The 15,611-nt window shown below is 32.0% G+C and overlaps 2 protein-coding genes across 2 annotated transcripts; one reads left to right on the top strand and one right to left on the bottom strand.

The window, feature by feature from the left end:
• Positions 1–1,939: 1,939 nt before the first annotated feature.
• On the top strand, positions 1,940–7,930 carry LOC106106742 (protein sly1 homolog). Its single transcript, XM_013287389.1, has 11 exons — positions 1,940–2,083; positions 2,172–2,331; positions 2,433–2,734; positions 2,807–2,896; positions 3,112–3,370; positions 3,489–3,647; positions 4,716–4,891; positions 5,663–5,933; positions 6,198–6,327; positions 6,762–6,962; positions 7,751–7,930. The coding sequence occupies exons 1-11, from the start codon at positions 2,056–2,058 to the stop codon at positions 7,862–7,864; spliced, it is 1,890 nt and encodes a 629-aa protein (XP_013142843.1). The 5' UTR covers positions 1,940–2,055; the 3' UTR covers positions 7,865–7,930.
• Positions 7,931–10,914: 2,984 nt separating this feature from the next.
• On the bottom strand, positions 10,915–15,371 carry LOC106106686 (calcium/calmodulin-dependent protein kinase type 1). The gene is made up of 2 exons (XM_013287313.1): positions 14,337–15,371; positions 10,915–13,583 (listed from the first exon to the last, which is right to left on the bottom strand). Exons 1-2 carry the CDS (start codon positions 15,206–15,208, stop codon positions 13,376–13,378), a joined length of 1,080 nt encoding a protein of 359 aa, XP_013142767.1. The 5' UTR covers positions 15,209–15,371; the 3' UTR covers positions 10,915–13,375.
• Positions 15,372–15,611: the final 240 nt, after the last annotated feature.

The following is a 15,611-nucleotide window of genomic DNA, read 5'->3' as shown; positions in this document are numbered from 1 at the left end:
TTCGCGCCTACCGGCCTCTAAGAACGGCTTTCTCCCGTTGAACTCTATTGCACTGACAGATAAATGCGACTAACGACAGAACTCAATAATCAATAGGAAACTATTACTCATACACGGTATTTTTAAATAAAATGCCAAATCCATTTGGTTCATATTTGAAGATCACAATAGTAATCGAAAAACATAATCCGTTTTGAAGGCGATCGAATTATTCTTCTATTGGTTCATACAAAATAATAATTTTCAGTACGATCTCAAAGATCAAATATTGATTTCAGAAAAATCTATTTTACAAGTCATATCTTACGTATCTACACTATCACATTATATACGCTTTACAATTTATTTATCTAATATGAAAATAACATAAGTCCTATTCTTAACGCTTGTAGTAAACTGGCGCTCATTCAAGCCAGTTTTTTTCTGAATTTGATGTTGATACCAAAAGTTGATTTAACCTTGCCTTGCCTATACATCGTTAAGTTGTCCCTAAGTTGAAAAATTATTAGGTACACGAAACAAGTCTTTTTGTTTATACTAATTTTAGTCTCTATCTTAAGTTTTTCTCTTAATAAATGTTATTAGATTCATATACTATGATTATGTCTCTTGTGTCCAAAGTTTTGTTGAATGAATTTGGTCTCCGTTTACCCCAATATCATATAAATACCACTAAGATGTTTGACAAAATTCCTTCCATTTCTATTGAACGGTGATATTTTTATCACAGTTCTTTTTACTGTTGAATCAGCATTTCAATTGAGCCTTGATTTTGCTACAAATTGAATTTTTCAATTAAAGTCTAGACGCCAGAGACTGTGAGTCTGCCTATTATAATAGATGTCTGATGAGAACAAAAAGTTATACTGTGAAGAATCTTAAGTTAGATTGTAATTATTATCATTGTATATTATACTATTTCTTACAGTCACATTTCATGTTCTTTTTGTCATACGTTTTTCTTGTAACAGTGTTATTTAACTCAGTCTGTAATTAACCTCAATCCTACCTATTTTTTTAATCGTCCACCTTAGTCCTGACGGCAGGGTTCTAGAATTTTGGCGCCTATTTAAAAAAAACAGTAAATACATTTCAAAGAAGATTTTGTAAATCTATCTTCATATAGCAGCGACATTTACTGGATGGATGAAAAAAAAAGTAAATCAAATCAGTAATGACTATAAAATTATCCTAACAAGCTACCTACACTGTATACAGGTGTATATAGTTTACTATGAACCAAACACAACAAACAGAGTTTCTTACGAAGTATGACAATAAATAATGAATTTTATCTTATAATTAAGCAGATTACGTTAAAATCATCGGATATAACAATTTCTACAAAAAGAACCTTTAACAAAGATCTGGAGTAATAGAAATTGCAGCGCAAATGAAATTGAACTGATTTTTCTATCTAGTTGCAAGCGCTGACTGAACAAAAGGGAGTTGCAATCAGCATTAAGCTTTACAACATTGTACTTAACAGAATGCAAGTAATCACTCTGGTCTTATGTTTATTTGTGTGTGTATCTTTACAGAAACGTAGTTTTTATTTAACCACAATCAGGTTCTTTTTACTGTGTTTGTGCTGTACATTGATATGACAATATTGCTATACATTGTGCTGCTTTAAATTGTGAAAACTGTCGCTAAATGCAATACGAAAACTGCGACAGTTTGGGCGGACGACGAATAGATACAGTCACCTAGAGAAAGTCTCATAAAATGCTCCTGATAACCGAAACTCCATTATTAATACGGTTTGCCATATAATTAATACGTTATTGATAAAAAAGGAAAGGTTGTAAAAATCTAATGAGCTGTTTTTTTGTATTGTGCAAAAGGCTTATATCCAAGTTTGCGAACCATAACCAAAGCCGACGTGTCTTTTCGCCGACGTCGCCTTAAATGTCAAAGTGACAGATATAAAGTGATTGTGGAAATAATAAAATTTTAAATGAAAACCATAATTTCAATATTTATGTATAGCTGTATGGAGTCTTAAATTATTATATGACTTAATATTTAAAGCAGGTTATTTTGTTAGACAAAATGTCCACTCTACGAGAACGGCAATTAAGTAAATGCAACATTAATTTCAGTATTTTGTGATAATACATTGTGAATAATATAATTATCTTATTAATTTAAACATTTGTTGCTCACAGATGCTTTAAAGCAAATGCTAAACTTGAACCAGCCGTTGACCAAAGCCGTTGCAACAGAACCAAGTTGGAAAGTATTGATTTATGATAGGGTTGGTCAAGATATTATTTCACCTTTAATTTCTATAAAAGAACTCAGGGAATTGGGAGTAACACTGCATGTGTAAGTACCATTAACAGTTAACACAATGTTTTTATTAGATTCGCCTGAGTTATAAAGTAAAGATGTTATGTTGACTCACAATAAACAATTGAAATTTCCAGGCAACTGCATTCAGATAGAGATCCCATACCAGAAGTACCTGCTGTTTACTTCTGTTCACCGTCAGAAGAAAATCTCGGTCGAATTTGCCAAGATCTTGACAATGGTACATATGATCAATATCATCTGAATTTTATATCACCAATAACAAGGCAGAAACTTGAAGATCTTGCTGCTTCAGCGATACAGTCCAATGCCGCACTGAGCATTCATAAAGTTTATGATCAATATCTCAATTACATATGTTTAGAAGATGATTTATTTATTATGAAACATCAACAATCTGACCCTCTGTCTTATTATGGTAAGTATAACTATATTTATAAATGAATTTTAATATAAACATGATCTAAGTTGTTTTAATTTTATTTTCCAGCAATTAACAAGGGAGATACAAAGGATTCAGAAATGGAGGCAATTATGGATGATATTGTAGAAAGTCTTTTTTCAGTATTTGTCACTTTAGGTATGTCACTCCTATTTAAAAACATCTCATCTTGTTATTGTTAAATTGTCTTTTATTGGCTATTACACTTATATTAAAAGTGTCTCAAAGTAAACAGAATTCTCTAGTTTTAGAGTTGGATACCCAGTCCCTGTAACTGTATTCAAAGAAAAATAATATAGGCATCAATAATTTTAAAACCTCTGAGTTCTTAAAAACTCCCTTTTGTATTACAGGTAATGTCCCCATCATAAGATGCAGCAAAGCAAATGCAGCTGAAATGGTAGCAAAGAAATTAGACAAGAAGCTGAGAGAGAATTTATGGGATGCTAGAAATAATTTATTTCATGGCAACACTGGACAGACTGGTTCCTTCAGTTTTACACGGCCAATGCTCATTTTACTGGACAGGAATATAGATATGGCAACACCTTTGCACCATACTTGGACCTACCAAGCATTAGCACATGATGTCTTGGATTTATCATTGAATAGGTTAGATAGAACATATTCTATTATTATAATTCATATAAACAGGGTGTCCAAAAATGTTCTAAAATATCTCATTATCGATGTGACTATATTAAATATCATTTTTATATTTTTTCAACAGGGCTGTGGTACCAGAAAGTTCAGTAAGTGCAGTACCAGGGCAAAAGTCTAAAACTCGAATATGTGACCTAGATTCCAAAGATCCTTTGTGGTCGGAACACAAAGGCAGCCCTTTCCCAACGGTAGCTGAGGCTATACAAGAGGATTTAGATAAATATAGGTAAGTGTGTTTTCTTTAATATTTGTAGAGAATATGTAGAGAATGTCTTATAGGAACTAATAATTGTAGGATAAAATACATTTTGTTTAACTAACTAATTAATGGGGATGTTTCCTAATTTTTGGAATTGCTTTTATTATGTAGATAAACCATATCTAAACAAGAAAAAAAATGTAATAAAATCATATACGCAACATTTAATTACAAAAACACTTAACTAAAAACAACTTCTCGAAAGACCGCGAAAACGCCTCTTGTCATGACGTCACTTCTTTGCTAACAAACCTCGCGTCGCGGTCTGTCAAAGTCATTCAATGTGACCAGACGTAAATTGAATTAGCTATTCAAATAACTTTTACTATTTTTTTTCGTCATAGTGATCGAAAAATTTGCTCGTAAAATATGTCGTAGATATAAAAACACTTAATAATGGAGTCCTCATAATATAACACACGCAAACTCAATTATTATAATCGTTAAAAAAAAATTATAACTACAAAATACACTGACATTCACTGAAGCTGGTCACACTGCTATGTTGTTTGCGAAGAAGTTACGTCACCGAGCTCTGATTGGTGTTTGAGATAGAGTAATGGAGGGTAAAAAATATTGCAGCGTTTTTAATTTATATTTCTATGGAGACAAACATGTAAGGTCTCTAAATGCTATTATAGGTTTTAAAATACTGTCTTTAAAATGTTAAACACAACTTTATTTGAATTTGTAACATTAGGAAACATCCCCATTCTTGTCAGATTACACTTTTTAATATAAGTGTCTTACTAGTTATTAGAGTGAAAGTTGTATGGATGAATCTTTATTTCTATGAATCTCCAAAACGGCTAACCTGAACTCATTTGCCCAGCTATAGAACATATTATGTAAGAAGACATAGGTGACTTACTTAAACATTAATTCCACACAGAGTCCCATGTGAATGCTAGTAGTTACTTAACTTATGAACACATAAGCTATAATATTTTTCACAGACAATATATTACAGTAAATTGTAAAACAATTATTACAAAACCAAGCCTTTATAACTAGATCCGTGTACCTTGTTTCCAGGAGTTCAGAGGCTGAAGTAAAGAAGTTGAAGAGTTCAATGGGTTTGGATGCGGAGAGTGACCTGGCGCTGAGCCTGGTGACTGACAACACGCAGCGGCTCACCAGCGCTGTCAACTCTCTGCCGCAACTCATGGAGAAGAAGCGGCTCATTGATATGCATACTACTATTGCTACAGGTAGGATATTTAATAGGCATTCACCTATGTTTTTGACCGACGTTCCAAAAGAAGGAGGTCCTCAATTCATCTATATGTTTTTTTTATGTGTGTTACAACATAGCTCCACTAGTGGACCGATTTTGATAATTCTTTTTTTAACCGAAATGTATTGCTTGCAGATGGGTCTCATTTTTTTGTTTTTTCTAATATGTTCTATAAAAAGGCAGTAAGCACTGGGAATGTCTATTCTTTATTTATTATTTTTTTGGTTTACCTCATTGTATAAGTACTTGTTGTATATTTATATGTACTGTGAATTGTAAACTTTTTTTATTACATATTAACAATTTATATCGCTTCTAGCTGTTGCTCGCGACTTCATCCGCGTAAAATTAAAAAATAAAAGTAAATAGTATATGTTACTTACGGATAACATAGTTTTTAATGGTGTAAGAATTTTTGTACTCGGCCCAGCTCCAATCCGGTAATAATAACGAAGTAACGGCCCGAGCCGAGGCTCCTGAGGGAGCCCTCGAGCCTAGTTACTCATAAAAGAGGTTTAGGCTAAGCGCCTTCTGCGCTCGGCCGCCTCAAGCCCGGTGAATCTGTAAATGCCTCTTCAAGGCAAACAATGACAACTCAGTCACAAAAAAAATCGGCCCAGCTAATTTAGAGTTATTTCAATAAACACAAAAATACAAATCTTTCTTATTTATAGTATTAGTATAGATTTACAAAGAGTCTAGTAAGTTACAATTTCTTTGCTAAAAGCCCTCGTTTTATTCGCAGCCATACTAAACGCGATAAAATGCCGTCGTTTGGATTCGTTCTTCGAGTTAGAGGAGAAGATAATGAGCAAGAGCAGCGCAGTGGAGAGCAAGGCGGTGATGGACCTGATCAGCGACGCGGGCGCCGGCACCGCCGAGGACAAGATGCGGCTCTTCATCATCTACTACCTGTGCTCGCCGCAGGTCGCTGATGAGGATTACAACAAGTTCGAAGCGGCGCTGCTGGCGGCCAATTGCGACATACAGCCCATGTCTTATATGAAGAGATTGAAGTAAGTCTAATAAATAAAATTACAACGGCTTTTAAACCAGGTCAGAATAAATCTTACGATAGTTTTTTTTTTCAAAAATGATGTTAAATCCCAACGTAAAATTTCTTTAATATTATTAAAACTTCAGTCTTTGATAACTTCCAGTCTTCTTAAACTTACCGTTAATATTTCTTTATTTAAATTTTGGTTTTTTGAACACCTGTGGTATCGTTACATAAATATAAATAAATATGTTTAGTTAAATCGAGATGTTATTGTGTGCAGAGGTTTCACAAAGATGTCAAGTCAGTACGAGGGCGGCGGCACTAAGACGGTGTCCATGTTCTCCAAGCTGGTGTCGCAGGGATCCTCCTTCGTGATGGAGGGCGTCAAGAACCTGGTTGTCAAGAAGCATGTGAGTTTACTCGTTGAGACCATGAAATTTTAGACATGAGAATCCATCGAAAATAATCTTTCTTTCTGGACTCAAGATTACAGAATTAAATAATAGTTTGACAAGTTTATGTTATTATAGAAGCTTGCCAGTAACACTGTGGACACAACCTTATGAGCCATTGTTCTTTGGTATAAACATTGCAATTTAAAAAAAAAATTGGTGCAAAAAAGGTAAAAGAAATAATAGTAAATTAACAAAACTGTATTAATCTTATAAATAGGAAAGATTTGTATTTCTGGTTTTTTGTATGTATTGAAATAACTCAAAAATTACTGGACCGAGTTCGAGTGTTATCTCCGAACAACGTAGGCTATATTTATACTATTTTTTTTCCACACGGGCAAAGTCGCGAGCAACAGCTAGCATTTTCAATAATGAAATCTTGTGTATAGAAATTGCCAGTGAGCAGCACAGTGGAGGCGGCGCTGTGCGGCGAGGGCTCGGAGCTGGCGTGGCTGGACCCGCGCGCGGCGCGCACGGACGCCGCCGGCCGCTCGCGCGCCGCGCGCCACCCGCCGCCCACTGACGCCGTAGTCTTCCTCGTTGGCGGCGGCAACTACATCGAGTACCACAATCTGCTCGACTTCGCTAAAGTAACTAAGATTATCATACTAATATTATTAATGCGAAAGTTTAGATGGATGGATGTTTGTCAGAGTTTGTAGCCTAAACGACTTAACGGATTGCGATGAAATTTGACATGGATGTAAAGAATAGTCTGGAAGAACACATAGGCTACTTACTTTTGATTTTTTAATTCCACGCGGACGGAGTCGCGGGCGAAAGCTAGTTAATACTATTTGCAATTCGCTGTATGAGAAATAATTGTGCAACACTAGCTTTCAACCGTGATTCCGTCCGCAGGAATAAATAATAGAAGCTTACTTCTAGCCTTCGTATTCTTTTAGAATATCCTCTACATTTTAGCCAAATCTCATCAAAATCCGTTGAGCAGTTAAAGTTACAAACATCTATCTCTAAACTTTTGTATTTATGTGATTAGTAAGATATAAATTTTTAGTAGTAGTCTAGTTTCTTACCTCTTACGCATACATTTCAATATGTCCTGATACACCTCTGCTTGCTATATGCGCGGTTAACACTTGGCCAATACCATTGATCAATATTGTTAGTTTACTGGACTGGCTTGTGAATACTCACACTAATAAGTCCATATAATACATACCTTGTTACGTTAATATCCAACTGTACTGGCCAAGTGTGTACAGCGGTTTAGTATGCGGTAGGGATAGTATTTATTCACCACTTAATTACTTATCCATAGAGAACTCGCCAAGCAAGTCAGTGTCATTGTATTTGTTAACATGACAATACATTGTTAGTTTTTTGTTGAATATAATGTGTATTTTTCTTTCAACAGCAACAAGCGACAAGCGGCACACCAAGAAAGTTGATATACGGAGCCACGACGTTGCCGAACGCGTCTCAATTCCTGAAGCAGCTGTCTCTCTTGGGCGAGGAGATACAGACGTGAACTTTGAACATTCCTGGTGTATCGGTTATTTAATTGTAATATAATTTAATATATGTATAATCTCAATTATGCGTTTTATTTAAATAAATATTTACAGGAACCTCGTTTTATGTTTTTACTAGCTTTCGCCCGCGACTCCATCCGCGTGGAATTAAAAAAAATACAAAAGCATGTAGCCCATGTGTTCTTCCAGTCTATACTCTAAATCCATGCCAATTTTCATCGAGGTCCGTTCAGCAGTTTAGGCTTTAAACTGTAAACATCCATCAATCCATCTAAAAATCTAAACACATTTATAAAATATAGGGTAATATAAAATTAAAACAAATTTCATCAACAAGTTGGCATTTTATTTACAATGACATTGAAAATAGAGCTAACATCTAATATCTACTAATAAATTTTGATTGTTTAGAACAAGAAGTATAAAATCTAGATCACAAGATTATTTCAGTATCATTCAGATCTTAAACCCGTCCGAATAGTTCCCGTCGAGTCACCAAATATGTCGGAATACGTACAGAAAACCCAATTTACAACACGAAAATAAAAACATTCAGAAACTGATAGTATCAAATTATTAAAACGAAATCCACGATAAAAATCTAAACATCTCTTAAACTATTGTGCTCAGTTATAAACTAAAGTTTTCTGTTTCGAACACATACTAAATAACCATCGAAAAATAGTTACTATATTAAGTGTACTCTAAAGATATAATTGAAAAACACTGCTACACGTGCACAATAACATGAGACACGAATCCGATGACGTCATAGAGTGCACAAAAGCCTTAGAACAATCGTAGGATAACGATATAGCAAAGCTTAGTCGCTAGTGGTAGAGATGTGAGAAGCGGAGACATTACTTGAGACTCATGTTATTGCACACGCTTTATACCAGAACTGACAAGGAACTTCCACTGTAGCTTAGCACTGCACAAAGATACTCGCTATTAGTAGAAAGATAAAACATACTTAATGTACGAGAATCTTAAGATAAATGTCAACATTTTATCACCGATCATGATATGGTTTGGCACAATGGTGAACCGATCGCGGGCGCTTAAAGGGTTAAGTGTAAGAGAGCAAGCATGAATGTGTAAGTACTAACATTAAGCAAAAGCTAACTCTAAAACTGTTTGAAATCTTCCCGAACCGTACTCTTATTAATTGGAATAATAAAAATTATTTTTGCTTCGAAAAACCTCTTTCGTTCATTTAATAATGTCAAAAATTATTAATAGTTATCAATTATTCAAAATCTTTCTCTTTTATCATATTCTTTTAAATAATATCGAACTTATAACATTTATTTTTATGTTTTTTTCAAGTATATTGGATGTTAAAAATGTTTTATTCAAAATTTCTGTGGAGCTGTCAGGACTCTACATTAAATAGACCTGTCCTTAATTAAATTTTTGACAAAGGGCATAAATATCTGAATCACATTATCCCTTAACAATTAATTTCTCTTTATCACACTCCTTTGAGCTCAACCCGATCACCAAAAGTATTAGATATTTTTACTCTTTAAAATCAGGAATAAAAAAACTCTCAGCATCTTAGAAAATAAAAAACCTGTATTATAAAGATTAATATTAAGTAACTTGAGTAAGAGAGACAGTTTGTTGACTGACTGCCAATATTAAAATTGTTAATAACAATGTTATTGTAATTATTAAGTAAGGGAATACATATTTCTTAAATATATTTTTATCATTATTAGATAATATGGCAACAATTAGGTCGGCCAATCAACCTCATATCAAGCACATTTTCAATAGCATTTTAACATACATTGAATATATCACATTAAAAATATAGAATTTATTACATCAATTGTGCGAAAACTTTATGATTATAACAAATTTTGGAATGGGCGTCGCCAGCCGATGATCTAGGCTAGATCTATACCTAACCTAGACCCTTATGAGTCAGTTTCAACATATGTCGTTTAATTTCAAATTGATTTTTTAACCTTACATTTTTCTACTAACTACGGCAGGACATGTTTCCCCCTCTTGTCTCTCACTGACGCCCATTATAGTAATTTTTCCCAATAACCAATTACAAGTTATAAATTTAAAAGCAAACTATAATATGCGATTTTTTTTAAATTTTTTTGTAACTACTTGAATATGAAGCCACTTAAATTAAAATCATGTTAAGTACCTAGAACATACACAAAAAGCAGACCAGATACACAGGGAAATCCATGATTTATGTCCAATGGCACAGTCAAGTCAGAGTTGGCAAAGATTTTCTTAACAATAACTTAATCTAGATAAGTATAAATTTGTCAATAGATTTAAAGTAATGAAATTAAACATTGTTTAAAAGATAAGAACTTTAACATATAACTTTTATAGTCATATTACATTAAAAAATAAACAATTTAAACAAAAAAAATGATAATGCAATATGTGATTGTATGAAATATAAATTCATATTGCAAGTTTGCAAATCCATCTATATGAATTTCTGATAACTATTGCTTTTTGAACATGCACTTATAATATAATAATATTTGAAAGTGCTTTAATAAACATTTTCATTGATTCGGAAGCTTTTATATTAGTCTGTTTCAAAAAAAATGGATTTAAAAATCAATGGAAAAATCGATGAGTTTCAAAATAGGGGCGAAAGTTTTGTTTTCACTTTAGCACTATTGATATTTAAACTACGTCATATTTATAATTAAAATTGGAAGTCAATAAAAAATAACATAGGTTCTACCTAGAATTTAAAAAAAATCAGATTACTCTTAACACAGATCTTTAGAAAATGAGAATAAGTCAAAATTTAATTTCAAATATAAACATAAAATACACATGGAATGTTACATAATTAATTTTCATTTTAAGAATTAAATTAATATACATAAAAATGGTTGTGTAAAAAAAATCATTAAATTTAAAATTTTTATACAATATTTTTGTAAATAATTCAATTTTGATTATCATTTGAATATCAATAAAATATAATAAATGTGATAAGAAAAACTGAAAAAAACTACGAGAAATAAAAAAAGACTAGAGAAATATTAAGATTTTTTTCATAGTACATGCAACTACACATTACTTGGATTGGTTTAAATAAAACCATAAAATACAATTTGAATTTTAGTCATACTCATATCATTTTCAGATCTTTATATATATTCTTGATGTGGTTTCTGATATTTTGTAAATAAAATAAATGTGAAATACATACATACTAATACATAATTTGATAAAATATATAATACAATTTTAAATTCAAGGTCGAATTTTATACTGCGTCATTATGTACCCTTTAACTGATGGCTGTGAGATGGACGGAAAATATTTTTTAATATAAACATATTACATAAATGTTGATACATCTGGTTTGTGGAATGTTCTTTTGTTATGGAATCTGTGATCAATTCATTGAGACAACAATGGTAACGAATTGATGAATAAATGCATTATCTTTTAATTCAATTTTCAAATGTTATTAAACAGTCAAAATACAATTCCGATAGCCTACATTACTCAAAAGTGGAATGTTAAATAATAATTTATCACAATAATTGCATAATTTAAATGGTATTAGAGGTTAAGTTATTTAAATTGGGTACTTTTAAAAATTAGTACAATGTACATGTTAAAAAAGACGCAGTATTTTAAGTTGTCATGTTTAAGCAATACTATTTTTGAAAATCCCTTGTTAACAAATATTATTACTGTTAAAGTATTGGAAAACAAATAAATACATTATGACGTCACATAATGGCATGCTGTTATTTCTAAACTTAAAAAATCTTTTTATGTAATGAGTATCAATTCTTACTGTCTTGCTCTGGTCAAACTATATTCAACTGCCAGCGTTAAGATTAACAGCCAGGAATAAACTGAGTATTAGCAAAATTTGTACTAATATTTGCTTATACTCAGTTTATTCATAAGTTTAACTTTACGCTTATTTGTAAGGCTGTATCTTAATTCGTATTTATATCAAGTTAGCTTTTTTCAATGTATATTTCATTGAAATAATTTAGTAGGCCCACAAAAATATTTTATGACTACATTAATATTGATTTAGTTATCCAAGTGCTATCTGATAATTAAAACGTGATATAGTTTTCTGTAATTGCTTTGAAATAGAAGATAATATTTAAAGATAGGAAGGAATCAGCATTAAAACTATGCAGTATATATTTTAGCCTATAGTTATATAATTTTTCCTTTTAATCTTAAGTTAAATATAGCATATTTTGCATAAAACTTTAAACCCTTATATATTAATGAAGATTATACTCAAATAGTATATAATATACATAGAATAGACAGGAAGTTATACTAATTTATTAAACATCATCATAACAATGCAAGCATTAGTTTTTATCCATACAAAGATGTTAGCCATCCACAACACTGATTTATGTATGGAAATATTGAAATTATATTCTGTTAAAGATATTGCAGTAATAATTTGACTTGTATTTAAAATGTTCAAAGTTAATATAGAAAATAGTTTATTAGTTTCCCATTAAACATGTACACTACTCATCACATTCCTAATAAGCCATTAACTTATTAGTTATTAATAGTTATATCATTTATTAAAATGCAGATCTTTATGTCATGTATCAACCCTTGTTAAAATACACCAGTGATTCTCAACCTTTTTTCGGTTGCGGTACATATTTAACAAATTCAAAATATGGTGGCACACAAAGAAAAAGATAAAAATGCGTGAATAGTTTATGAGAAAAATATGCAAAATTTAGGGGCACACAAAAGTCCCGCGGCACAGTTGAGAATCACTGTACTACACAATAGTATTATTAATAAGACTGAATTTTTTAACAATCTATCAATGCTTAAGATATTAATAATGGGGTTTATATCATATAATTATTAAAGATAAACATACAATGTCATGACACTGCTTTTACTCAGATATTTGAGATATAGAAAAAAATGAGATTCCGAGTAATGAAAAAAATATAGATACAAGAAAAATTGTCGTTCAATTTTCTTTTCAATAGTCAATTGCTACTCTGTATAACAAACAAGTTATATTAGAATCATTGAAGTCATAGTTTATCTCACTTAGACCTTTATCAACCGAACGGCATTGATTATACATAAGGAAAACAGATATTGGAGCAATTTGAAGACAATATTCTATGTGAAGATTTTTTCATTTGAAGTCTAATTGAAGGTCATTATGTGACTAGCCTTATCTGACAAAATCTTCGTTGAATTCAATACCTACTATGTATGCTTAAAATATTTTTTTCATAACAATATACAAATCATGTCATGATACAAGGCAATGACACAATTTTAAAGCCAGCACTTCAGCAGCAATGAGCTTCAATTAAAGTAAATCAGCCAATTAAATATCCAGCGAACGCGCAAAGTCGAAAGTTATAGTAAATTTGTGTCATGTATAAGAAATAAAGACATTTTAAGTACATTACCAAGCTGGTTTCCAAGCAAATATTCATTTCATCCATTTCCATGTTGCGATAAGTCAGCTATTGTTTGGGCTGTTGGTTGGCATTGCGACTTGAGCTGCTGCTACTGAGGATCATCTTCTGCATCTGTCTGATGACTGTTGTCGCATGATACGCTTGTTTCCAACGAGACTTGGCAAAGTTCTTCTTGAGTTGTTCAGATACAGTGCCATGGATGTTCTTGTTACTGGCAGCGTTGCCAGAGATCCATGGGTGAGCCAACGCTTGCCTGTAAGAAAGCAGGAGCAAAAGTTATTAATCAATAAATGTAGCCTATCATTCTTTTTTTTTATTATAAGAAAGCATCCTATTAACTTGGTAAGCCAGTCTCATAATATAGTTCATAAAGTTATCTTTAAATATGGTTTAGACAATTTATTAGAGTTTAGTTACCCTAAAAGATTTGTAGGAAGATAAAGCAATACCCTAAAAATTTTCTTCAGTTAAAATAATTGCTACACAGTATAACTAAATCATTCTTCTTGAACATCTGTTTTAGGGCTGTTTACCTTACATTAATAATGTAAAGCAACACAAATAAACTAGATTTAAAAAAACACACAGATTAACATCTCAATAAAATATTTCTATGTTATACTTATCATTGAAAACCAGAATACATTTCAAGGCAATATAAGTAATATTTTTATCCATGTATTAGATCACATTTATTTATAGCCTAATCTTATTTACTTCTCACTAAAAAGTTCAGTTGCCAGTATTATTTGTTGTAGGCTTCTTTACCTTAGAATATTAATAAACCTATTTATATTTCTTACACATCTAGGTTTGCACTTTCAATAAAGACAAAGTTGTAAGATTTATAATTATTCCTTAATTTATTTAAATCATCTTTGAAATTTATTTAGTATATGGTTGATATAAGTAGGTTCAGTTCTATTTATGAATTTTGTATGTAAAAACATGCTTAGCAAGTGTAAAAACGATCAATTTATAATAAAAAAGATTAACAGATACTCACTTGCAAGTGTATCTTTTCTCAACATCCACACACATCAAATGCCTAATGAAGTCTTTAGCAGATTCACTTATATCATCCCAGTAAGGTGAATCAAACTCAAAATCACCTTTCAATATCTGAGCAAACAAGTTCGCATCATTTTCATCATAAAATGGAGGGTATCCACAAAGCAATATGTATGATATTACTCCTATACTCCATACATCAACCGCTTTACCATATGGCTTCTGTGCTAACACCTCCGGTGCTACATATCCCGGAGTCCCACATGCAGTAGCCATTACTCCTGAATCCTCAATTTTTGACAATCCAAAATCACTTATCATGATTTTACTTTCTTCGTCAGCACTATAATACAGAAGATTCTCTGGCTTTAGATCTCTATGGACGACTCCTTGGGAATGCATATAATCGACGGCCTCCAAAACTTGTCTTATAAGATTGGAAGCATCTTTTTCGGTGTACGAACCTTTTTCTACGATTCTATCAAACAATTCTCCGCCGGTTACCAGCTCCATGACCAAATAAACTTTATTCTTGTCCTCATACGTCTCTAACAGCTGGACAATGTTGGGATGAGAAAACATCTTTTTCTCTCCGCCTTCAACTTTCGATTGTTCGCTAAATCTTTTCAGAACACGTATCTCATTCTCCAAGGAATCTTCTTTTCCCTTTAAAGCCTTTTTGTCTATAATTTTACACGCGAACATCTGTCCATTTTCTTTGCTCTCTATTAAGCGTACTTCAGAAAAGGCACCTGTGCCCAAAAGATCCTTAACTACATATTTATCTTCAATGGATGGCTGCTTTTCGTTTTCACGACCATCTTTTTTTGATTTTCTACCAAAATCTTTTTTACCAAAAAGAGGCATATTTAAGCCTCGCACCTCACAGATTGAATTTGATTTTGAACTAATATCTATACGACTACGTAGCTATATCGATAAAGGTTCACACATAATCAAGTCAGAGTTCACATTCCACACAGCACACCCAAGTCCTAAGATAAAGTTTAGTACACACGGCACGATACGATGTAAAATGTCAATTTGATTGCTATAAGAATCGAGATGAATGAAGTATCGATAATTTTGATTGCAATTCGATTCAAATAGCAAAGAGTAGGTAATGAAACCGGAAATTACATATCACACAGAAAGTCAAAACAAAATGAAAGATTTTAAATAAAAAGGGGATTAAAAACATAACACATTAAAACAGATTAAGATATATAAATATTTTACTGTTCAGGTTCTTTTTTACTTTTGTAATTGT

The sequence above is a fragment of the Papilio polytes genome, unplaced genomic scaffold (genome assembly GCF_000836215.1).
Source record: "Papilio polytes unplaced genomic scaffold, Ppol_1.0 DF822178.1, whole genome shotgun sequence".
In the NCBI taxonomy this organism is placed as follows: domain Eukaryota; kingdom Metazoa; phylum Arthropoda; class Insecta; order Lepidoptera; family Papilionidae; genus Papilio; species Papilio polytes.
The sequence above is the reverse complement of the archived record's forward strand: the minus strand, read 5'-3'. Positions and strand labels throughout refer to the sequence as shown.